General features: G+C 39.9%; 1 protein-coding gene across 4 annotated transcripts; it reads left to right on the plus strand.

Moving 5' to 3' along the window:
- The first annotated feature begins 562 nt into the window (after window positions 1-562).
- LOC121505205 lies at window positions 563-23,270 on the plus strand. Of its 4 annotated transcripts, XM_041780316.1 has the most exons (5): window positions 563-844; window positions 16,644-17,676; window positions 17,872-21,630; window positions 21,719-21,772; window positions 22,735-23,270. In XM_041780316.1, the coding sequence occupies exons 2-5, from the start codon at window positions 16,809-16,811 to the stop codon at window positions 22,758-22,760; spliced, it is 4,707 nt and encodes a 1,568-aa protein (XP_041636250.1). In that variant the 5' UTR covers window positions 563-844; window positions 16,644-16,808; the 3' UTR covers window positions 22,761-23,270. The 4 variants fall into 4 exon arrangements, with proteins under 4 accessions (XP_041636250.1, XP_041636247.1, XP_041636251.1 ...); XM_041780313.1 differs by having other exon boundaries at window positions 16,644-21,630; XM_041780317.1 differs by lacking the exon at window positions 16,644-17,676.
- The last annotated feature ends 3,468 nt before the right edge of the window (window positions 23,271-26,738 follow it).

A 26,738-nucleotide genomic window follows, 5' to 3' on the forward strand; every position in this document is an offset into this window, starting at 1 on the left:
ATAAATTCAGTTTCAAAACAATAAATTCAAATTCAAAACAATAAATTCAAATTCAATATCATTATTCAAATTCAGTTTCTGGTGGCACAAATCTCAGCCCATACCGGTCTTAACCAATTTTTGAAACTAAAAATGGCTTCAAGAGAATGTCTGTGAAAACAGATAAAATGTTAAGTCATTCTAAAACTATGTCAACATTATTTTGGGGGATGGATTTAACAGCTGCAGACATTTAAGCCAAAGATACTCTTAAAAACACTACATCTTATTTTCCTCCTCTGAATGTAATGGTCTTCTGGGGGCTGAACAGGAAGCTTTGGGGGCCCTGATTTGGCCCTCAGGCCGCCAGTTGATGATCAGTGTTCTATGATTTTACCTATGGTTTTACCTTTATATTGTCATGTAATATTTCACGAATAAGGTTGAAAACAAATTCTCTGCTTCTTAGTGCAGATTAGTGGAACACGCCCTTCAACACGCTCCACCAATCAGAGCTCACACTGAGAGTGCTATAAATGGCCCTGTCGTCCTTCCCCGCTCAGAAAGAAGCCGTATCCCAACGACTACCGGTGAAGTAGAGCAATATGAGGAGACAGCAGAAACTCCAGCGGGACTACTTTCGCTAGAGAGGACATCCTTGGCTCTACACATCCATAGACATGGACCTCTACAGATGACAAGGATTCTGAATGGGACATCTTCAAGCTGAGAGACTACCTGGACACAACTGCAGGATTACTGCACGGTGAAAAGCCATCACAGTGGATTTTAAGAGGACTCGACGGTTGAGAAAACTTTGGGAGCGTTGACAAATGCCTTGTATAAGTTGAAATGCAGTGATACGGTAAGTGTTGTTTAGCGACAGGAAAAACTTAGACGACTGTAATGTTAGAAGTTTTAGCTAAATTGAGCTAAAATGCCAGGAAATGAGCCATATTTAACGGGGTGTGACGTAGCTTTATTTATTTTCAGAGCTTCTAGGAGACGTTAGCCGTTTGAAGTCTGTTTTAGAATGTTTTCTTTATGGCGTCTACACGTTGTAAGGCGGCCGTTAGTGCTCAAAGATTAACTGAACTGGACGTTACTTCGAAATGCGTTTGTTTTCGCGCTTGTCTACGTCTTTCTTATGGCAACCATAAAGACAAAGCTGAGCCAAATTCAGCTTACAACAAGAGAAGGAAACGTCCGGTGAACGTGAGGCATTGCCTCTCCACAATTATGATTGATTTATCGCAGCCGTGCTGCTGTTTTTTCACAGCTTTTCACAAGTATGGAAAGAAAAGTCGCATCAAATGGTCACAAAAGCCCAGAGGTTTTAGAGCTAGGCATGTGAAGCAAGGTGGAGGATGGCAGTTTTATTTTGCCTCACGTTTAAGTGAACGTGTTGAATCAGATAGGGATGGGAATTGATATGATTTTATTTATATCGATTTTGCTTGGAACCAGTTTTCGCTTCCATCCCTAAGAATAAATGGTGTTGTATTGTTACAAGTCATAGGGAAAAAGGTAAATTGGAGGCTTTTTCTTAATGTGCATTCTGACAAAGCTGAACTAAAACTCTGATTTATTTACATATTGAAATTTTTGCACTGCTAAAAAAAAAATCCCGTTTTAAATTTTTTAAAGAAATGAAATGTACAACGAAGGTGACCTAATTGAAATCAAATGAGAAACGGGGATTTAATTCTGAGTGTTGGAACTCAGACTTTTTAATGCTATTGTTTCACAAATAAAACCTTTTCCATTGTTTTTGCAGGCACCTGGTTGTAATGCAGTGCGACCGTTAGACGGAGGTTGTAGCACAGAACAATCTCCTTATTATTGATTTATGGGTCTCTAAAGAGCAGTAAACAAACACAATCATTTTTTTGGATTGGGCAGTGAGAACGGCATGCTTTATTTGCTCCAGTTAATGAAATAAAGACAGACTCTGTCATGGAGTAAATGTTTTGAACGTCTCCTGTATTTTATTTTTTGAAAGTCTAGAATTGTCTCTAAGAAGGAGACAGGGTCAAACTTTGGTTATAGTAGGCGTAGAAAAAGGTGTATTCCTGGATCTGCGCCTGCTCCTTCCTGGTTTCACTCGTGTGAGAAGCTGTGGGCAATTATCCGACTGTAGTATGCACAAAAATCTCAAGTTTTGGTCGTGTGTCATAAATGTTTTAGTCATACAGTGAATGCTATCACTGCTGAAACAGAGTTAAGGGCAGCTGGAGCAGGGGCAGGGATAAAACGTTTCTCCCCCGCCTCCCCGTGGGTTGAAACTTGATCCCAGAGGAGTTATCAGTAGCAGAGGGTGAATCCCCCAGCAAATCAGACCCCGAGAAGCGCTTCGACGTCAGCGCGGCGCGCTTGAAGGTGGGGCCGGCCTGCTTTAGCCCTACTCATGAGCAGGCCCATTTGAGCATGGCTAAGCTTGGCCAAACTCATGATGGAAATGCAACTCGGCACGGCCAAATCTGTACTGGAAAAGCCCCATTAGTTTTGGGATCATGAGATGAAAAGTTTGGCAACCCCTAATGTAGCAGGCCTGTCCTGACTACAAAATTATCAATTCCTAATTACTCGGGGTGCACCGATCGATGGGCCAAAATCGGTATCGGCGCTGATTTCCTTAATTTTAGGAGATCGGCCAATCCTTGTAAATAAGATCGGTGGGTAAGATAGGTTTCATATACCTCTACCTACTAAAATGTGAAAAATGAAAGACTAAAGGAACTGATATAATTAAGTAGTTTGACAGCAATGCTTTAAACTTTTCATTTATATTTGAGTGAACTACCTCACGTGCAGTTAAAACAAGTTTGTATTGTTTCACGGATATTGTCCAATGTTATTCAATAAAATAAGATTGGAACATTGAAGGTGTATGCTGTCAGTTATTAAAAAAAAAAAAATTGGTATCAGCCAAAATCGGAATCGGCAGGTCAGGCTTTTTAAAGATCCGTGATTGGCCAGAAAATTGCAATCGGTGCACCCCTACTACATATTTCATATTAGGAATCGTAAATGTGGAAATATGATGCACTCTAGAATGATAATGCAAGTTGAACTAACAGCCAGTTAGATGCAAAAAAAAAAAAAAAAACTATGTAAAGAACCGCCAAACTTGATGTTTAACTCAAATTAGCAAATTTAAAACTTATTATGACCACTGTTTCTCGATTGAAAATATCATATTGATTGAAAATGCTGTGGTCCATCAACTCTGAGAATCTGTTTACTCCCAAAACTTGTGAAAACAACGCCCAAGAGAACTGCTTTCACCAACTATTCCTTTCGATCTGCTGGTCAACAGCTGAGATGTCTTAGTGTGCATCATTTATGGATGTCTGATGTCTGTATTCAGGTTCTCTTGATTGAACTTGGTGTTATCAAAGAAATAAAGTATTTCTTAACTTAAAATTAATCCAATGCTATTTTTTAGCCAATTTAATGGCAATATACATTATGTGTTGGCGTCAAGCTAACAACACAAACATGCTTTCTGGTCCAGCCTGCGCTCTAAGTTTTCGGAAATTCATCAGGCAAGTTTCTTGTAGAACACATGGATAGGGCCGAGTATCACCATTTACTGACCGAATCTATACCATTACAATTCATGATGTCCTGATTTGATTTTCCATTTTGTTAAATAGAAAGGTGTCTTTGAGATAGATAGGTAGATAGATAGGTAGATAGATAGATAGATAGATAGATAGATAGATTCTGTGAGAACAAAAGATTGTAGGGGGGTGTCTCAGAACCTCTGGACATGCAGCTTGGATTGTAGTGGTAAGTCAGTGTTAATGGTTTGAGGGGCAGGTCCAAGTAAAGTCCTTAAAAAGTAAATTAACATTACAACTCAACTCCAAGTCTATAATGCTAGTCTCCTTCTCTATTTTAGGATGCCCATCTTTCACATTGCCAATTAAATAACAACCCCTTGAGTGTGTGAATCAATGTTTGAAAATGAGAATTGATCTTCAGTTGCAGATTTTTTTTACACCGTAACACGTATGGACAGTTTTTTTTTTTACACAGTTTTCCAATGTCAATAAGGCACCTTAAACTGATCTGACACAGAATCACAGACTCTTTTGCTGTACTAGTTTTACTACTTAAAACAAAAAGAGAGAATAAAGAAGGGAAAATGCTTTTAGCAGCCCTAGTAGCAAACATTGATAAATGATTATGGAAAAAGGTAATGAAAAAAACTACATGGTTAATGCACAGATATTATATGGACATGTAAAACATCTATTAAAACCCCAGATGGATCAATCTTTGCCTTTTTATGTTGGCTCTGGGCTAATACATGATGGATATTGCCATTTGCTGGCTAATAAAATTAGCATTGGATCATGTTGATTGTATTGCAAGAAACAATATATTTTTAAACAATGTGAAGCAAAGTGGGTTGCATTTTTAAGCTCTAGGAATGCTTAGTTACTCGACATCTAGACAGTCTAACACTAAAGATGTGTCCCCAAAACAAATGCTCTCTTCAGCTTTCAGATGTGCTGCAGCACATTTTAAGTCTCACGCTGTTGCACCTATTGCCACGTTTGCAAGTTTAAAAAAGTGATGATTAATACTGTTCTTGCCTTCCCACACGTACAGCTAAATCATAAATAATCTGTCCGTTTGCCCTATTTCCTCTGTCATTTAGCTACTTTTTATGTTTACGTTTTACTTTTACTTTTTAGCCGAAAAGCACATCGAATAGATTATTCGGCTTTTAGAAAAAACATGCCCAAAAGTTGAGGATTCTGCTAGTGGTTCTCTCACTGGGAGTCTGTGCAGTTATATGACCAATATATAAGACGTGTCAGAAATTCATCCAACCAGTGAGGAGCAACCAGTCAGGCCTTAGTTAGCCGTCATGTATTCCTGTTAACTGCTTGAGCAGTGACACTTGATCAGGCTGAAAGACGACCTAACTTTCAAGCAAGTCACATGACTCAAAATTCAAGTCTGAATTTGTTGAAAATAGCACAATGTACACCTGGCTTATGCAGTGGAGGCATGGTCACTCTTACATATAGTATGGTTATTCTGAGCCTTGTAATAAGACTTTGAGTTACAGTTTTATCGAAAAAAAAATAGCATTAGAGACTGAGTAAGTGGACACTTGACAGCGCAGGATTTCACATCGGTGACCATTTATACCTGAGAGGGATTTTTGTTGACCATCTGGGCACTTCATTTCATTAAAGTGAGCGTTATTAGCTTAATTTTTCTGACATAAATTGCCATTTTAAAAAATGCAAGACTATAATACAGCTTGTGTATTTGTGTGTTTGCAAAAAGCACTGTGTACTGTGGAGGTTTTTTAGGTACTATTATTTTACCACTAGCTTGTGCATTAAATGAAATGTAAGACAGCAGTATGTTTTCCAAGAAAGGAAGCTTTTGTTAATTATTGTTAGAACAGATGATTGTTTTTTACTGAGGCAAAGATCACTGAGTAGACCAAAGGTACTTTAGAGGCAAATTTACTCTTTGTCAAGCCCTACCCTACTTGCTTAATGTCACTAAGCTAGACAAAAGCCATCGTTGCCAGGCTCCTTCCCATTTAAAACAGATGAAAATTACCTGAGGTCTGACTGTGATTTATAATTAATTGAGTTTAACCTTTTTATTCCCTTGACATCTGTGAAAGACTTGAGACAAAAATTCAGTGTGATGTTTCAGGATAATCAGTGACCCTAGGTGGGAAAGTAAGGACAAAAAAGATTAAATTGACTATTTATTAAAAAATAGATAGCATGTTGGCTTTGTATTTAATTTGAACACTAAAATCAGTATTGGCTCTGATGTTCTAAATTGGTATAACCCCAAAATTAAGCACCTTAAACACATTGTGTTGGGAACTGAGACAAATGGCTAAAACTTAAACGATATTTTAATGTAAAGAATATTGTCAACCTCTCCCCTTCTTGTGCCATATGTTTTGACTTATGTTGAGCCATATTGTCAGTTTTGTATGATCATATCAGTAAAAGTGGGTGATCAATACAAATAGTAGAGATCTGTTATTAGTCCAGCTCAAAAATGATCTCTCTTTCGGTCTCGGTTATGTGCTTTTGTGACCATTTAGGAGTGCAACTATTCACCATCCAGTGTAACTAGAATTCTGTTTCTATCACACTGGAGATATTAAAGGTGTCTAAAACTGTCTTTTTTTTGCTATTTTTGTGCCATGTACTTTGTACTTTCTGCATTTTTGAACCAGTAACATTTTCAACTGAGATCACAGTTGGCACAGCAACAGAGAGACAGCTGTTGCAGAGGGCAATTTTGCATTTAGGAGAGAGCACAGAAAACACTGGACTCCTTTGGTTTTGTACCAGAAATGGGTACTGCTTACACAAAAGGCATCATCTGTGTAGACGGGTCATTACTAGGGGTGTAATGGTACGTGTATTTGTACCGTACCAATTCCATATGGGCCTCTTGGTTATGGCACAGACGTGTACTGAGCCAATACATTTGGAACGAAGCTCATGCACAAACGGAAAACCAGAGAACAACTCAATGTCACACTGTCCTGGCAACCACACAACCACAGCAAACCACAGCAAACCACAGCAACAGTCTGATAATTCCCCGATAAAAGTGTCCTGTTTAGGAACACTTTGTTTCCCAGCAAAATACAACAGTGGACAAGACAACAGTAGTGCTGACAATATTGAGCAGCTGAGTCACTGACAGCACGTTGTCCAGCGGACCAGTCAAAGCATTTGAAAAGGCACCACTCAAACAAGAACGTCACTGTAACGAGGAACAACAAAAGTCTCACCAGCCACTTATGAATTCCCATAATTTTAGATCTTTTTATTTCAACATTGCTGCTCTGGTTTTGTGAATCAAATTAATTCTAAATGCGTACCTTCAACTGTCAGCCTCGGAGGAGGGGGAGAGGAGACTCCATCATGTCTGCAGCTGCGTCGTAGGTAAAGTTATCCTATGGTTTCACACGGCTCTAACCTCTTTATCCGCCAAGATGGGCAGCAAAAAGTTCTTCCAAACTTTGTAGTAGGTCCCATTGGTTAAAAACTTAATCCAGTGCTGAAGTCTGTGTTGAAATTGGCAGTATAGATGTTTTTCAGCATACCTAACAAGCTAACTTGTGTGATGATGCGTTCAAGTTGGCTGGAAAATTTTAGTGTTTAAAGAATGGGTACAAATATGTCATTATATCAATGAAAATAACCTAGTAATTCAAAAATTAATTTATCAATATTTTAATTAATTGAAAACCTTTTTGGAGGTTGCAGCATCATTATTAATTTAAATGTAATTTATTCAGCCTATTTATTTTTATACAATTTAATACACTTAAATATATCTATATATATATTCGCTTTAATTACAGTACCAAAAACGTACCAAACTCTTTGTACGGATATGATTTTTATCTGCAGATACTGCACAAGAATTTTAGCAGGGAATTAAACATCACACTATCCTTCTAAGATGGCACAAGATTTTCTATAGCAGCTGCTGATGCTTGGTGTTGCTGCTTCTCTCTCCGTCATTCAAATGAAGCAGCCACTTAGACGATGCTGTCATCTTGCGTTGGCCACCAGAACTGTAGTGGTTTCTCAGCATCTGCTGCTGGCTGTGACAGCGTTATGGACAGTTAAATTAAAAATGTCAGACATTAAAGGGGCTCTATGTAAGATTTTTGCTTTAAAACTTACCACTTTTGAGTATATAATGGTGCACACTTTATCCCGATGTGAAGAATGAGGCTCTTTATGTCTTCCTTGTTTGCCTGTATAAGCCTGTGGAGTCATTTCTCTGTGAAGAATTCGGGCCGAATTTTCCGCGAAATCTCAACGGAAGTGATGTCGGGTACTACGTAATGTGCGCACCCCCTTGCTCTGTTTATACCTGACAACGGCGTGTTGAACGGAGAAGGCTGCTTCCGCGAGTAAACAACCGGCTAGCTCAGCCCAAACACCCACACAAACTACACAAAAACATAAAAAACTAAGACAGTTTTATCTGCTAAAGCCCATCAAGCTAAAAGAGAGTGTGACCGACGCAGGGGGAAATCGAGGATAAATATCGGTGGAGCATTTGAGAAATAGAGGGAGCTTAGCTCGGCGCTCGGGATAAATACATATCCAGAGATGGCCATCTTTCTGTTGAAAAGGTAAGGCATCACTCTGGACCATGAAATACAATGTAGTGTTTTATGTTGTATAAACCATATGCTACAACACGTTAGCTTGCTTACGAAGATGCTGTCCAAACAACGAGAATGTCACGTTGCTCATTTAGTGTTTTCTGGATAACATTGCATCTTTTTCTTGCTTCCTGGCACTGGACTCAACTTACTGGGTTTATTTTTTGATACTTAGTTCGTAAAATATCTTCAACATATAATGCCAGCTTTCTGATATCCGTGGTCAAGGCACCATTATCAGAGCTAAGCAATGTTAGCCTGTTGCTTCTGCTCTAAAACGCGTCCCATTCAATACACATTACATACGTAAAAAGACAAATTGGTCAATGCTGCACTAAGTCGCTAAGTCGTTCATTCATAGAAATGGGCACGAAAATATCGTCCTTTTTTAATCGCCTTTGTGCTGTGTCTGCACTAGATGTTCAAATATACTTAATTCATTTTCATTTTTAGTTTGTGGAACTTTGAAGTGTTTCTTTACCTACCTCCTTTGTATATACGATGCCGGTAAATCACCTTGGTCTGTGTGTATCAGCTGATAAACCGGAGGCTCGTTCACGAGCAAGGAGCGTGCCGTCATGGACGAGCAACACAGTGTTATTGTAGTTCGCCTAATGGCCGGCGGTGTCGCTACACTGATATTTTTCTAAATCTTGCATTGAGCCCCTTTAAAGTAAAAAGGCATTATGGATTTTTTTTTTTTTTTTTTTACTTTTTGCTTATACAGCATCTCACACATGGCTCTTAGTAAATGATGTTTGCTAGTTATTGGAATATTATCAAGATTTAGTGAGAACTCAATAGGTTCTTCATAATGGCATTTTTTTCTTATGGGAAAATGCCATATTTAAGGTAGTTTAGCCAGAAGAAACTGTTTAACTTTCTCAGTCAGTTTTTATTTGAAAGTGTAAATGTTGTTGTGGGATACCACCGCAGTATGGCAGCTAGTAGGCTGACATGTTCCTTGCATATATCTGTAGTAAGTTGAGTAGATAGTTGGTCCAGGAACTCTGAAATATGTAAAAACTCTATAAGCATAGGAGCCATGGAACCCTGGAAAGGGGAGGCTTTTATGTCCAGGTGGTGGAGGACACATACTGAAAGACTTTGCTGACAGGGAGTATTATGAATGTTGGAAGACCCATTAAAGTTGCTGAAGATATCACCGATAACCTGGATCAGGAAATGGCAAAGTCACTGCAGAGAACAGCGCAACGGGAAGTTTGGACATTAATAGACACCAATCTCTCAAAGCCAAAGCCAAGGGAAATGGTTAAATCAGAAGCCCTGGAGACCATCTGACCTCATTTGTTTAATCCAATGGTGTTGGAAACGCAGACAGCAGTGGGCAACAGGAACCATTTAGTTCCTCAAAGAGAAGCTTCTGGAACTAAAGCATTACTGGTATTTCTTGTCCAACTGCATGTTTAGAAGCAAAGAAAATTTAACATGGAACCAGACTCGGGGATTGAAGACACTTGTTACATGAGAACATTGCAACAAGAAGACAAAGTATCAGGAGTTCCCTATCTCTGCAAGTCCCTGGCAAGGTATTGACTGAGTTACAAGGAGCCATTCTGTCCCTTTTGGGATCACTGGGAATTAAAGCTGATATAAGCTGTCATTTGGCCAGAGTTGGGTTAAATCCTGGGCACTTCACCAGTTTGTCAAAGAGCTGACATAGAGATGACCACTCAGGTGTTTACCCATAAGGGCAATTCAGAGTTGCCATTATACCCTACTGAATATGGCTTTGGACTGCCAGAGAAAGCTGCAGTGCCTCACACATGCACTGGCTGACTATGCACACTGAACACAGAGAGGTCAGTATTTGGCCGGGAATTCAAACCAGGATTCTTGCTGTAATGCAACAGCGTTAACCACTGCAACTCTATACAGGCAGTTCTGTATTCCCTGTCAGTAAACTCTTCTCAGTTGATCCAGGGCACAAAATTGACCAGACCATGTATCCTCCCAGGAATTAAGAGCAATAGAATTACAATGCTTCTACAAATCTGTGTTGTCCTGCCCCTACCAGTTATTTTGAACGTTATAATGCTAGGGACTCAGATTCTTTTTTGTGGCGATAAAAATGTTTGATATATATATTTTTTTAAATATCAACCTGACTTTACTAGCTTTGTTGAGACACTAGGCAAATGTTGACATGCTCCCAAAGCTTTCTGATACTCTGAGCAACATGTCTGGCCTGCTGATGAAGGATTTAAACGCATCTGAAGCATTACCAAGGCCTGAAAGATTGGTGACAGCTGGAATTGTGACGCACCAGGATCTTCATCATTTGCTCGACTTTTGTGGATTATTATTGAACCTGTTCATCAACTCTGAGGCCAAAGTGTCCTGATGTGACTCAATTTCAGCATGGTTTAAGAAAAAGAGCACAGGCTGCTGTATACATAGGTTTTGTGTTTTCTTGTTTTTATTGGTGTTTAACAGCCACTCTTCAGATGCATATCCAAATTTAATGAAAAAATGTGTTACCACAAAAAAGGAGTAGCTGTAGATGTAGTTGAAGTTTTATCTAAGTTTGTAGAATTTGTGTTTATGTTACAAAGCATTGAATGATTGTCCTTTCTTTTTTAGGTGAAAAGTTTTGTCATGTACATTTTGCATTTATGCTGATTGCTTGCTCATTCTGACTGCAAATAAGAGTTCATCTGATTCCGATACCAGTATCAGAAATGCATCCGGTACTGCTTAAAATGCAGGTATTGGTATCGACGAGTAAATGAATTTATGCACTGATCAGATACTGTTTGGTTCAAATGTATGTTTTGCTCTGTTTAGCCTTGCTAAGTGTTAGCGCTGTAAGCCTGAACTCAAGTCTTCTTCGCTGCCGAAAAACACTGCATGCATGAGCTACCGTTTTGAAAGCAGCGAAGAAGAACCAAAGGACCCACTGCAGCAGCAAAGAATGGAGGCTGCTTGACAGTTTTTCTCTGAATGTGATCATTCCAGACCGGCACTGTCGTTCACAACAAGAAGTCAGGGTTTATCAAAAGATAAATAACTTTTGAACCAGAAACTGTCACCTCTTAGTTGTTTCCCTCTTAAAGCAAGCAGTTGTGCCTTCCTATTGATGCCATTGATGCCTTCGAATCCCATACGGCTGCATTTTAAACGAGCATGGAACTCGAGATATTCAGGGATTTTAATGATTTATCCACACCAGTAAACCCGATAATGAACATCTTTTTATCCATTTTAAACTTCTTACGATCATTTATTACCGCTGACTTGAATGTTATATATTGTTTACCCTTTGTGAGGGCCTGTCAGCCAATAGCAGGCTGTTCAGTAACCACTTCATGCTGCCGGAAAATAGCATAATGGAGAGAGATAGGAGAGCCTGTGAGCCCCCTGTATTATTGTTATTTTAGTATATAGCAGTACAACTCAACAATCAGCAAAAAACAACTTAAGGGTCACAGAGATGCTGTACATTATGAAATTTTTTGTTGAGCCTTCACCTTAGTCAAAAATAGGTCTAAAATAATTTGCTACTTTGCACAGTCAATCCCGAAAGTTCTCAACAGTACCGGATCAGTACTCGGTATTGGCTGGAAACATCGGAACATCTCTACTGCAAATAGCCTGAAAGATGTGTAGCTAGTTGCAGCAATTTCCATTGCCAAAAAGAAGCCAGTTTGTGAAAAAAAGTGCATGTTTCTTAGTCAACTTCCCATTTTTAATGAACCTTAAAGTAAGAGTGTTGTTCTGAGTGAAGTTGGATCTGTTTGCTGTTGGCTAAATGGCACAAAAACAGTAAAGTCACAAAGTTGCACTTTCAATCATTTAAAATATGTGTATTCAGCTTTGTTAATGATGTATTGTTACATTGAGTATGTGCACTGTGCCTGCCAAACTGGGCGTGTCCCTTTATTTGTTGTCAGAGCATTATTTGTCAACCAGTGTACCAGATTGTAGGTTTTCTTTAAAGAGAGTAAAGCAGACTGAAGTAAAAGCAGTTGCACTTGAGAAGCCAATACATTGTCATGGTAGCAATGTACATTATTTTGATAGTCGATTTAAATGGCTGGCTCTGTTTCTGTTGTAAAGTAAGCTATTTGAAATACATTATACATTTATTTTTAAGGGGTTTTTTTGGGGGGGGGGTTCATACTAAATCTGAGATTGTTGATTGACAATGTTATGCTGATAATATTGTGCATCCTTTAGGGAGACAAATGTTATGTGTTTAAAATACGCTAGAAAAGACCTCCCCCCTCTTACCTGTTAGTGCAAACTATTAAATAGCAAATATTTAAATGCTTCATGTCCTAGCCAACAGGCTGTTCCAGAAAAATAATTTCATAGGCTTGACTTTCAAAATTACAAAAGACATAAATTTGTTTCATGATGTTTTTTTTTTTCATAATACCCACTCTAAGCCTACAACTATACTTTACCAGCTAAAGGTTGATTTGCTGGTTATTTGCTTCCTGTTTTAAACAAATATTGATTTGAAAATGATAATCAGCTGTCTGTAACTAGTGTTTTATTTTGAAATGTATTGTGTATGCACTATTTTCAATTGGTTCAGATGAGTTGGGCTCAGTTAATGATAAACTTAACATGGTGGAGATAGTTCATGCAAAGTATGGTGGTAATACAAATACTGACTAGAAAGGGTGTGTTTTGCTCTGGGCTATGTGGTGGATCAATCAAATAGGCCAGACTGGATTCAGTGAAAAGTTGTCCAAAAGTGTTAGAGTCAACAATCAGGCAAAGAACTGCTCAGCAGACAAAGGTTTCTGATGCAAGAAAGAGTTTATTAAAGTCTCAGGTGAGTACAAGCAATAAACTCTGAGTGGAGGCACCATCCAACTAAAGAACTGCCTTTGTGCATTGCCTTTTATACTCTTTGGGTCTTCTAGGCCCACCTCTCATGGGGGCAGAGCTCCTGCCCCTAGTTTCTTTAAAATTCCCATATTTGGGGCCATTTATAATGGTAGCTTATTTGCTCCTCCCTGGCCACCATTATAAACCAGCTCAGAAGACCTTGATTTTTTAAAAATGTTTAAAAATATATTTAATTTCATTCTTACACATGTTCTTTTGGTTTTCTAATCATCCTATATTCATCAGATGGTTGTTTGCATGTTTGACTTGTTGCTTCTCACTCTACAATGCAATCAGAAGGTTATACAGTATATATTCATGAATACATTGGATACATTCAACACAAAGTACCATTAGTTTTAAGACACAATAAGAGTACCTGGTCAAGACATGGCTTGTGTTTAAAACATTATACCATAGATGCTGAGACATAACTCTGCTATTTGATTCTTTCTCTGCTCACCCAGCACACATCTTCTCTTTAACCATTACTGTGTGTAATAAGTCAGCTATTTGCCTGGGAGGGTATACATTGCTTCTGTGTCGCAAGAGTGGGCGCCTTTCTGTCTGCTAAGGTACCTGATGTTCGCCTTCTAGCGGAAGTGGGTACTCTCCTGCGCTTTGTACTTGAGGGCCTCTGGCTTTGTAAATCCAATTCCAAGCACGGCTTTTGTAAATGAGTGACCTTAATGGCTATTGGAGAGCCTTAATGTCTGTTAGAGAGGGTCTGTGTCATGTACTGATTTACTGATGGTTGCTAAGTGGTGCTTGGTGGAGGCTGAAACTGTAAGTGGTGTTTGGCTTTCATCTTTCTTACGAGCCTCAGGATGTCTCCTATTTGACCTTTTCCTAGATATACTTGGGTGTGTTTGAGTGCTGTTTTAGATGTTAGATGTGGTCAACAAGTATGCTTAGTTCTGGTGTCTTTCAGGTGTATGTTAATATGCTCATTCTATTGTTAAACATGTACTCTAGGTGTAAGCTTTTTGGAAATTGACCCTTCGCTAAGCCCCTCTACTAATCTTTAGAATGAGGCGCTGCATTGTTTGCTGTCTGAAAGTCAAAAAACCAAGAAGAGAGATGCCAGATATGTATATAACAGTGTGGAAGACAGCATGGACAGCAGCAGCAATTAAGTTTAGATAGAAAATGGATAACGTTAAAACATTCATGAAAGTTAACTAAATTAGTACAAAATGTAGTTACCTCCACCAAGGAGGTTTCAGCTTGGTTATATCCTCAATTGATGATTAAGTCAAAATCCTTGTACACAGTCATTTTATGGCAGAGTTGTCAGTGGTTTTAATGTCACCAAAGATTTAATATATTGTCCTCAGTCTCAATCTCAAGAATTTTTGCTGCCTTAATTACCCATGTGCCACTTGCATGTTAGCCATTAGGTATTTAGCCTAATGCTAATTTATCTGCTCACACTGTCAGCAAAGCACATAGTGGACATTCCTGTCTACGTCTTTGATATTTTTCAACACTTTTAGCTAAACTTACAACAAAAAGTAAGGAAATTTGTGTTTGGCGGATTATTTCTTTGTTGAAACAATGCTTTTTGGCAATAAATCTTATGCTTTTTATTACCCTTTTGAATGGTGCCACATTTGTAAGGAACATGCATTTGTGGGATGAACAGCAGAGCTGAGTATGTGGGTTGCGGCCATGAAAAATGTGCCAGATTCTCTCTGCCAATGCCAAACAGCTTATTCTGCCATTGACTCTTGTTTGGTGTTTGGTGGATTGGATGATTGAAGTTTGAAGAAACAAGAAATATTGGCAATTTAACAATGTATTCATTTAACAGGAGCCTCAGTAGCATGTGGAAGAACCATACACAGCAACAACAGCCTGGCGCCTCCTCCTCATGCTGGTCACCAGCCTGGTCACACACTGCTGTGGGATGGCATCCCATTCTTCAGCCAGCATTTGTCACAAGTCAGCCAACATGGTTATGTTGGTCACTCTGGCACGAACAGCACGCCCAAGCGGATCCTACAAGTGTTCAGTGGTGTTGAGGTCAGAACTGCTGGCAGGCCTTTCCATCCTCTTCACTCCCAAATCCTGGAGGTTGTCTGTGATAAACCCTGCTCTGTGGGGGTGAGAATTGTCATCTTTGTTGGTTCCAGCCTGGGGAGATATGGGATTGCCAGCGGTTGTAGAATCTCATCTATATATCTCTCTGTAGTGAGATTGCCTCCAATGATGACAGGCCTCGTTTTTCCAGTGAGGAAGATGCTGCCCCACAACATCACACTGCCTCCACCAAAAGATATCACTATCGGTACAGCAATCAGCATAGCGTTCTCTGTGACTTCTCCACACTTTGACCCTATGATCGCTGAACATAATGTTTCTCCACATGCTAAAGGTTCCAGTGCACGTGTTGCCGACACCAGCGCAAACAGGCCTAACGGTGAAGGGCAGTCATTGCAGGCCTCCTGGCAGCCCTATGAGACCAGAGATTGGCTAGAGAGCCGTCGGCCATATAGTCCTGCAAACCTTGACTACAAATCTGTAGAACACAGCCTGAGGTACCTAAGTGCTGACAGAGGAAACCGTCTTCTTGGGCTGCCCAATTTGCAGCCTGTCTCCGACATCCACCGTTATATGGAACTTGACCTTCAGCTTGGAGATGGTAGAAGGGCTCACTCCAAACACTGCCGCAACTTGGTTTTTCGGAACACCAGCTTTAAGTTGCCCAATAACACGGGCCAGATCAGTCAAACGTGGCATACCGACTCTTGAAGCAGACACCTGCTGACCACTGTAGCAGGGCCCATGCTAACAGGTGCTGGCAATCAGACACCTGATTGACTGCACCTGGGGGTACCAGAATCTCAAAACAAGAGTCAATAGCAACAGCAAAATAAGCTGTTTGGCATTAGCAGAGAAGATTTGGCACAGTTTTCATGAGTGCAACCCACATACTCAGCTCTGCTGCTCATCCCACAAATGCATGATTCTTGCAAATCCACACCAGTGCACCATTTAAAAAGGTAATAAACAGGCTTTCCAATGGTATAAGATATATTGCCATGAAGTATTGTTAGAACAAAGAAATAATCTACCAAACACAAATTTCCTTGCTTTTTGTGCCAAGTTTCTAAATTTGAAAGTGTTTCCCTCAGAAGGCCTACTTACACAGTGGACAACTAGTTATTCAGCACAGCTGGTGTGAAAGCTTTCTAGACATAGCAACAGTACCCAAGGGGGGACTGGGCTTATCAAAGGGTAAATTGCAAGTCGGTCTAGATAACTCTACCCCCTATTTGCTGGGCAAGAGTAGGAAGGCATTCAAAAAGCACGACTGGCCTTAATGCTAACCAAGCAGGCATACTAAGTCTGTCTAGTTGACGTATGTTGGATTATATTTATGTTTGGTTTTGTCAGCAAAATGATAATTACAGCAATGTCAGACAGAGATCAATGTATTGATTCTTGTGAGGCGGAGTGACTTTACAAGCTGTCTGCTCTTGTTTTATAATGAAAACACTTGGAAACACCTCAGGTTTCCATTATGGAGAGGTCCTGTATGGCTTATTGGAGTTTAAACTATCCAGCCACTAATTGTCCTTTTTTATTTGTCTCCCAGACCAAAGGGCCCTTAACTGAAGTCATCACTTGAAAGACTATTCTCCATGCAGTGGGATTTGGAAGTCTCAGCAGCCAAGGAGTCTGTACAACTCTTGAGTACCAAAAGTGCAGTCGGATTAAGACAAAGTTGCACCTGTTTTGAGTTGCACATGGGACTCAAAACATGGTAGCAACTCAGTATCCTGAGGATTTCAGACTGGCGCACACACCATCTCAGTGGCAGCAAGGCAATACACAATCCCAACACAGACTTCACCTTCAACCTAAGTTGCAGCCAAGCATAGTGAGAGCAGGACTCCATTGTCAAGTACAATGCATGTATGATACTTATCAACAAAACTTGAATGCTAACTTTGGGCATTACAAAAGTGTTGATACTGGACCTCAGAAGAGACGACATTCAAATTGTGCCTTTCCATCCAATCTCAGTACTCCAGCACATCAAGGAGACATTGCAACTGAAACATCCCTTTTTCAAGACAGGTGTTCTGTGCCTGAGAACTCAAAGAAGGACTCTCATCCTTTGTTGAAAGCCTTATTGAAAGAAACTCTTCCAGAGTCTAAAGAAACCCTCTGGTCTCCTTTACTTTACCAACCTATTTTCCCCATTGATCTAAAAACAACTACTACTCTTTCAGTTCAGAGACACTGCAAGGGACAAGAAGTTAAAAATACACTTGAATCTCTAAACCTTGGATGGAGTAGTATACTAAACATGAATCAGTCAGGGGAAAGTCATTCAAACCTCTTTGAATATGACCTATCTTTTACCCGTGAACCACCAGACATGGACACTTTTCAAAGAACATTAAAAGCCTTTGTTGAACAAAGAGTTGAAGAAATTGGGAGCAAACGAGCAGAAAAAGAAAGGTGCGCTTCTTCCAACATTGCCACCAACCAACCTCCTGCTGTGGCTGCAAAAGCAGTCGAAGAAAACCGCTCAAAAGGCAGTGAAACAAATGCTGAGCCAGTACCAGGGATGCGAGAGGCAGCTTATTGTCCTACATTTGCATCAGAGAAAAAATCCACAGGTATATTTGTTTCTGCTGTAGGAATCTCAAAACGTAGCACTATAACTGAGTCTATTAAGAGTGCATCACTTGGGTCTGATTTGGAACCACATAAACATTTGAATGTAACTTTTCCTGATAAGACTGATGGCAGACTTGTGTATGGTGAAAGTTTCCCTTGGAACATAGATAACATTAATCTTTTTACATCCACAGAGAATCCACAGTTCTGGAGGAAAGTTGCTACTACTTGCAAAAAGGATCAAAACAGTCCTATGACTGTAATTACAGAAGTGCCTTTGGATGAACCAACAAGGGGACAACCTAAGTCATCACTTCACTTCAATCCCAAAGAAGAAAACCAGCCCTTCAGGCCGAATGCCAAAACCTCCAATGACACAGACCAAATACCTGGTGTTTCAAGGACACTGAAGCACACAACAAAGAAAGATGAATTGGAAAGATGCATACAACCAGTGGGCACAGAACAGTTCAGCAATGTGCATGGTGCAGCTAATGTCCCAGAAGAACTACAAATGAAGATGGGGTCTGAGGAGAAAACATTTAAAACAATGACACTTTACGATAGTCGAGATTCAAACAAGGAAAATATTCAAGATCAACAGCAATGCCGTATTTTAGATGGGGATGTCATTCAACATTCCAAGTCAAAGTCACCTGTTGATGAAATTCAGATTTGCGATATCAGAGGTTCATTTTCAGCAGTTCCTATAATTCATCGTGAACAACTGGAACAAAGGAGGAAATGTGAACATTTTAGTGAAGATGCCTGTTCTGACTTGAGCATTGCACTCTCTAAAAACAAAGTCATGGAAGAGACTGGTCAGTTGGAAGGGATTGGCAAGAAAGCATTTGATATAGAAACCATACGTAACCCAGAGTATGAAGATATTTCGGATGATGGCGAAATGGAAGGCTTGGTTGTGGAGGCATTTGTAACAAAGCCCATACATAATCCAGAATATGAAGACATTTCAGATGATAGCCAAATGGAAGGCATGGGTGAGGAGGCATCTGCCATAAAAACTGTAAATAACCCTCAATATGATAACATCTCTGATAATGAATACGAGTTGCAGCCGGCCGCAAAACTTTCCAACACACGCACTGAGGATTCAAGCCTTTCTACAGCCCCTGAAACTGCGGCAGTGGAATGGCCTCCACAAATCCATGAACCAAATGATGAGCTGTTTTTTGAAAAGGAAGGCTTTGCAAATTTGCAGGATCTGGTTCAGATAAAACTAGAAAGCTTTTCAGATGAGACACTGGATCAGCAAAAGATGGTTTCACCCAAGACTGACATATATATGGCACACTGTAACACTCATTCAGTGCTCAATGCATCTGATGGGGAAAAACACTCTGTTTTGGGTAGCTCTGCTGTTTTGAAAAATGAAAAAGAGTTGCATGACCATATTGTGGAAGATGATGATGACTGGATAGTGATACCTTTAGAGATGTTGGACCTTAGATTTGAGCCAGAAAGTGAGAATCAGGAAGATCTAGAAACTGTTCAGTGTTCCATAAATCATACCCATAGACTAGGATCAAAATCAGCTTCTGGTTCTTCAGAGATTGAGGTGTTTGAAACAGTTGATAGCTTTGTGCAAGCCAAAGAGGTACAGATATTGAACAAATTTGATGTGGGGTTGTACTGGAGCTCACCTGAACATGACACTGGTTTTGGGGAAGAACTCAGATTGCTTCAGAACAGTAGAGAGCAGTTCTCTGAGAATGAAGAGTATGACACTGAAGACAGTTGTGATTATCCATCAGATTCAAAACGGAATCACTTGACAGTCTCCAATATATTGGTGAAGCCAAGTTCAGTACATCTAACATCAACCACAGATATTACATTTCAAAAAGAGGAAGTAGATAAGGTCATAAATGTTCAAAATTGTCAAACCACTAGCCCCCAGTCATGGAAAGAAAAACTCAAAAGAAGACTGTGTAAAGTCAAAAGCTCGGGCCAGCAGAAGACCTGCAGACTAAAAGACTCAGGAAAGACTGACACACTACCCCTTGATGCTGATTCCGATGGCAAAAGTGACCAAAGAATGAGAAAAAAGAGAAGTTTCACTTCAGCCACTGAAAACACCAAAGATGCCTCATGTAGTCAACAAAAGCGAGATGCACAGCTCTTACTCGAGGAAAACAGTGGACTGCTTGAAACCAGAGCTAAATCCAAGAGAGACAGGACAAAGAATTCAAAGAATACCATTATTCTTGGTTCTGAATCTGAGGATGATGGTGATAAAAACTGCGAAATAAAGACAAAAGAAACAACATTCTTCTCTTCAAATTCCAAGGAACAAGGTGAGCCCTCATTTACTGACCAACCTCAACCACTGCATTCAAAACGTCATCATGAGGAGATCTCAGAACCAATCCAGGATCCCTGTTGTCATCAGCCAGGTGAAACCAGTGTTGACTTTGAGCCTGTTCAACATAGAATGAGCAGACAAAAGATACTAAACAATGATACAATTGTTCTTGATTCTGACTCAGAAGACGAGACTGAAGGTGGTGAAAACTTGAAAAAGGAGGAGAGAAATAGATCACACTATTCAGACTCAGCGTATGAAGTGGAGCCCTCATGTTTTGCCCAGCCACAGCAGGCTGAGACTGGACCTAATGAAGAAAAGGCAGACAGTGTTATAATCCTTTCATCTGACTCGGATGATGACAACATTTGTTTTAAAAAGGAAAACAACACAAGGTCAAATACTGCTCAGTCCCCAGGCTGCCCATCTGGAACTGCTGGCCTTGACTCTGGAAAGCCTAACCTTCCTGATGAAGACAATTATGAAGTGAGTCAGCACAACACCTATGAGCAAACAGTCTCAGAAGATAGTGATGAAGAAGTCAAGAAAATACATTCAAGTAAAAGAGCAGCAAATACAGAAAAATTTTTCCCGTCAAGTTCAGAAGACAGTGATGATGAGACCTCTGTGGCCACAAATGACACTCATTCTCCTGAAACTACGAGCGCCCATTGTGTGGTAACCAACAAGGAGCCTGGAAGACAGTCATATGAAGAATCAACAAAAAAACGGCACCATTCAGCTGATGGGAAGACAGAATCCACCATGGGTCCTACTTCTGTGATTCCTCGTCTTTTTGTTTCAAACTGGGGTGGAAATTTGAAGCTACAGAGTAAAGATATAAACCCTAAGAGCATAACCACATCCAGTCAAGTCTGCAAAAAGAATGAACGGTATTCCAAAAGGGCCATGGTTCAGCAAAATGCAGTAAAAGCTCAATTGCGTTCAAGACAGTTTTCGCTACCTAACAGTGTTGGTCAGTATGCTGCCAACAGTTTGTCTTCCACAAGTGGGTCACTTACTGAATCTAGACCAAGCTCATTCCCCACAAGTGCTTTGCCTTTCGCTGATGTGTCCAGAAAAACTACAAATCCTCCTCATCATCTGAAATCCAAGCAGAGCACATTTACACCAAGACAAAATTTTAAATCATCCAGAACACAGCGTTCCAACCTGTACTGCAGCCCCTCAAAATTAGATCAACCCCGCTCTCCTCCAGAGGGTTCGTCATCATCTGCAACTCAGCAGACAGATGGGAGGAAAAAAGTAACAGATATATGGACTAAGGACTACATAGATATCCCAGACAGAAGGAGGAGGGTAGGGGAGGACAGTCTAAGAACTAGAAATGATTCGTTAAGGGATGAAACATCAGGACGTAGTCACAATGAATCTCTGAATGAACTCAGACCAGAACCTAGTTCTAATGATTTGTTGAGAGAAGCTAAACAACAACCAAGTCACCGTGACTTTTCGAAGGAAACTAGACTGGAACCAAGTCACCGTAAAAGGAAACTCAGGCAGACGCACAGTTCCCACGAGACTGCAGCCCCACTGATGAAGAAATCCATAGACGACTACATGCTGGTGCCAAAAGCCATAAACCGAGAACCTGCAAGGGAACCAAGTGTGTTCTTTTAAAGTATCTAAACTGTCTTAATTTATATTATGTCTCTCTTCTGAATACATAAATCTTACCATCATTCTTACCATAGGTGGCACTGTGGGAGAGAATTACAAGTGGTTCGAGAAGAGAGTGCCGAAGAAAGGTGATGGCTTATGTCTTTGTTTCTGGTGGGGTTTTCCATCCAAATGTAGTGTTACAATTTCTAAACATAAACTTTTGCACAACAGAATGTAAATTTAAGTGCGTCTCTATCTATTACAATTGAGTGAATATTAGGAGTCAATAGGTCAAATAGTAGGTGGCGCTACTCAAAGAAAAATTGAAGGCTTTGTGTAAAGAATAATTTGAAATCCAGTTAAATGCGTTATAAAGAAGCATTGTGTTGACCACCCTAAAGTTAAGAAAACATCGCGAAAAGAGAAAATTGAGCACCGTTTCTTTAATACAGTATCACAGCAGCAGAGGGCAAACAGTGGGAAGTTGGTCTGTAGAATGTGGCTTGTGTTAAAAGAAAAAAAGCTGTAACTGCCAATTATTGGTCCTTTTTGCTGTTAAATGTCCACATTCCAGTGCCAGATGCTGTAACTGATTACTTTGGTTTTATGCAAGTATAGCTTGACAGAGCCATTATGCCACAATATGCCAGTAGCCATTAACTGGAACTACAGTTGCTTGTGGTATTGGGTGGCTGTGTTACAGTTTAGACAGAGTATTTGACTGGGATCATGGGCCTGAAAGATTTTTGGTAAACTGACTAACAACTCTGGTGCCAACTACCAATGTTTAGCAAGCTTATCACATGCATTAAATTAAATGATTTCCAAATCTAGTTCCCTTGGAAGAGTTCTAGTAGCAGCCCTGGTTGCTTACCTAAGTATGTTAATATAGAGACATCAGTAATCAATAGGTTTTTTTTTTTTTTTGAAGAAAAAGAAAGTTGCATTTGCCTTTTTGAGATGCACCTACTTTGCAGAAAACTGGCTGATGAAAACCCCACCATTGATGTCACAACTTGCCAAAGCATAAAAAAGTTACAAGGCTTTCATAATTTATTAGATACTTGTGTAATCCTATTTTCTCCAACTCACTGCTTTTTCGTTGTAGGTGCCAGCAGAGACGGGAAGCTGTGATGAACCCCTCCTGGACTTCACATATTTGAAAAAGATTCCTGTACCTCTCAGCAAAGTTTGTTTTGTTCCCACAGCAACCTGTTGTTGATAGACCAAAAATCCAGTTACTGTTGAAAGCTTTTTTGAGAATATGTTTATAGTTTGCTTACATACAGCGTTATGTCTTTAAAGCAGAGCTGAATATTCTGGGGTTTTTTAAACTACATGTATGTATGTGTATATTACTTATGTAAATATATATGCTGTTTATGGTATTGATGTTTTTTAAATTGATTTGGTGTGAAAATGTCTTTTTCGAACTACCTCAACATGAGAAGGAGAATTAAGTTTTCTTTTTTTCCCTTTGAGTACTGTATTTTACTTTGTTTTGTAATCTGTACATTATTTTATGTTGACTGTTGTTAAAATGTAAATAATTATTTGATTACACCTTTCCTATTGGAAATGTTACACTTGTTTTTTAAAAAGTTTATGGTAAAGTGCAAAAACCCTATAAAGCTCTTTATTGCATGTTCTTCATTACGGCTGTTGTGTTTGTGAACATATGATTTAAAATTAATGACCAGCATGCAATAATATGATTGATCCCTATCTGTGAATCTGTCAAAAACGCATTACAAAAGGCCCGTCGAAAAAGTTTGTGATAAAAGACATTACGAAGTACACAAGTGAGCCTCCTCTTCCCAGGCAAGACTAATCCTGTTGTCCTGGGGCACCTATCAATGTGACATAAGTTGAAGTCGGTGGAAAAAAAGGAATGAACGAATTATAAGTTAAGTAGTTGTAAGTTCATATTGAGCTTGTCAGTGATACAGACTAGCAATGTCAACATCACATTGGGACAATGTTACTTTGAATACAATAGTGTATTTGCTACTAAGTAAAATTAAAGCAACATAAAATTATTAGCACAAAGTACCAGCATTGAAAATGTTCATTCTTTTTTTGAGCATATGTGTGTTCTTTGTGGTAGTTGATAGATCATTTTAGGGGTATGAGGCGTTAGCTACAGGCTGGGTTTAGTTGTGCTGGGTGCAGATAGCAGTGACTGCCACTGGTGTAGCATTTAGCTCCAACTACAGTATAGCGACAGTTTTACCAGAACTGGACCACATTTCAAAGAGCAAAGAACAACACTGTTTTTGCTCTTCTCCTGACCTGCTTCAGCAGGAATTTGAGATAGTTATGGATGGGGATTAGTGGTGGTGTAAGCCAGAATATGCAATGGCTGCCACCAGTGAAGTGATGCAGCCTCAGTATAGCGGTATTTTTTTATTAGAAATGATTTCTTTATTAAATGAGCAAGAGCCAAACCGAAGTCTTTCCTTGCCTGAGATGTTATTCACTCTCCTGACTGGCCTCAGCATCCAGCATGAGTTTTATCCACCAATGAGCTCCACCATTTGTAAACTGTGAAAGCATCTGCCTGCCAAACTCAGGTTGTCACCTGGAGCTGCACATGCCTACTACCTCATTTTGTCTTGTCACTCTGAGTGATCCTAAATGAATGTGATAGAACATTTATCCATCATCTCTTGACATTTTTTGGAAAAGTGCTGCTTTTCACAAGCACCATGTATGGGAAGTTTCCCGGATCAGTGTTAAATATATCCAATGCGGTTGATACAGTGTATCTGATGTGCCAGGTTGTCGGTTCAGGAAATGGGCAAAAAAGTATTTGTGAATTATGTTGTTGATGTGAAGGGTCAATAGCAAATTGGAGCATTCCAAGAGGTTTTAGACCAAGGTGAAAGGTAGACATAGTACGCACAGACCTCTTGGGAAAATACCCTGTGTAGATTATTTATCAGCCCTCTTTTTACCTTGCTTGTCATACAAACTGTCATTCTTCCTTTGCACTTTTACATTTAATCCCAAACGGCATCCTGTGTGTGAAGTTACATTGCGTTTGGGGATGGCAGAAACTTGAGGGGCACACTGTTTGCTCTCTGCTACCTTCGTGGTGGAATGACCTTGCCCATTATTCTTCTATGAGATATAGACTGACTCACCTTAATCTGGCAATGTAAAAGGGGCTCATAAAGACTTGACAATACAGATGGGGATCAAGTGACAAATCTGTCTGGGATTTTTTTTTTCTGCAATGTTATCCTCTTACATTTCTCATGTGTGCACTCCTGAAAATTTCCAGAAAATTGCAGAAGAGCTGTTCCTGAAGTCATCTGAGTTGGCTCGCACATCCCCCTAACACTGGGAGACAAGTACATTGGATGAGAGGGGGGTTGGCGGTCTAAGGAGGCAGCATCAACAAGAAAGAGGAAAAGAAAAGACTGGCTAGCAGACTTTATAATGAAGCAGTGTCATTACATGCAGAAAGATCACTCCTAAAATATTTCCTGCTGCTTTCACACATCAGCTCACTCTAATTTTTACTAGGTGGCTAACAGGAAAAAATCTCCACAAGAAATTTGCTTTAGCATTCTCATAACACAGGAAAATAAAGTCAGCATGAGGAAATGTACTTTCGAAAGTGTCCACTTAAACTAATGGCAGCTGTACTGCAGGGCACATATGCAACCAATTTTTAAAAAATCCCATTTTACAACAGATAAAAACGTGTTTGTGGGCACCTGTTAAGCTCATTTGGTAGAACAGGTGACCATGTATGACTTTGGCATGCCGGTCATATGTTTAAATCCCAATCTTGGAGCTGTATGGATCAAGTCTTCTCCCAGTATCTTTCCCTTACAGCCGGGTTCGAAAACCAGTTTTGGTCAGAACAATTCATGTCTTTATGGAGACAGTTTTTTTTTTCATAATTAAGGGAGTGCCTGATATGGAATCAAGCCAGCGCACCATAGCTTGCTGTCAAGGATTAAGATCAGGATTAGCTGCACCTTATTGTCTTTATAGTGGTTGACTGAAAAAGTAGCTTGTGACAGCTTTTTCATTATGATTGACAATTCAAATTGGTTTCAAAGGGTGTTCACAGTAGCCTAACAGTTGATTTCACTCATACTTTATCCAGAACTTTCAGTAATCTATGACAAATGCAGATCACCAAGAAAAGTTCTGGAAATTTTCAGGAGTTTTGTACATATTTGCATGGGGTGTATGCAGTTCTGTATTTCTGTTTTCATTCATTGTACAAAAATGGTTTTACTGTTCTGTTGTAAGCCCCTCAAACAAGAGGGGTCCAGCTGCAGACCTCCACTCTCATTTGGCTTAACAGCTCCTCCAACGTGAAGCGGAAGCCACCTCCATCGTAGGACGGAAATGACGTTAAGTGAATCCTCCTTTGCAGTCTCAGCCGTCTGATAGGCTCTCCACTTCCATTTCCTCCTCCTCTATCCTAGTACGGAAGTGACGTGCCTATTGTGTGTTTAAGTTTTTGCCAGGCAGCTGTCCCTGGCTGTGTCTGAAACCACACACTCATTCCCTACTCCCTATGTTGTAACTAGGTCAGGTAGGTCAGACTGGATTCAGTAGAAGAGTTGTCCAAAAGTGTCAGAGTCAAAAATCAGGCAAAGAACTGCTCATCAGGAAAGGTTTCTGATGCAAAACAAAACGTGCTAAGCCAAAACGGAATCTAAACCCTCCTATATTGCCTTAATTTGTTCGTTTCAATGTTTTTTTTTTTGTTTCGATTGTTGTTTGTGTTTACTCTATCATCATCGCTTGGCATCCAAACATGCTAAAATAATGTTTCAAAAATAGGTTAAAAGCACTTCTGGACATCGTTGCTGCGTGCTGCAATGTACATCTTCAGCTAAATTTAACTCGTCATTGACAGTCAGCCCAGGTAACTCATGCAAACAGCGAGTAAACCGCAATGAATTTGCCATCATACCCTTTCTCTTCTCCTGACTGGAAGCGTGGGGGCGGTCTAATGCCAAATGCGGAAGCAGTTCATGCATATAGCCCATTGGGGCTTTTCCACTGCGGCATTTGGCCACGCCCTGCCAAACCAAGACGTGCTGATTTGCATTTCCATCATGAGTTTGACCGCGCTGAGCC

This window comes from Cheilinus undulatus, linkage group 23, assembly GCF_018320785.1.
Source record: "Cheilinus undulatus linkage group 23, ASM1832078v1, whole genome shotgun sequence".
Lineage (NCBI taxonomy): Eukaryota > Metazoa > Chordata > Actinopteri > Labriformes > Labridae > Cheilinus > Cheilinus undulatus.

What these genes read in the sequence shown, in the direction of transcription:
- LOC121505205 (XM_041780313.1), top strand. Translation starts at nt 16,809, where the DNA reads ATGGTAGCAACTCAGTATCCTGAGGATTTCAGACTGGCGCACACACCA. An exon ending in AGAACCTGCAAGGGAACCAA is followed by an intron (nt 21,631 to 21,718) that starts GTGTGTTCTTTT and finishes TTCTTACCATAG; the next exon opens with GTGGCACTGTGGGAGAGAAT. An exon ending in GAAGAGAGTGCCGAAGAAAG is followed by an intron (nt 21,773 to 22,734) that starts GTGATGGCTTAT and finishes TTTTCGTTGTAG; the next exon opens with GTGCCAGCAGAGACGGGAAG.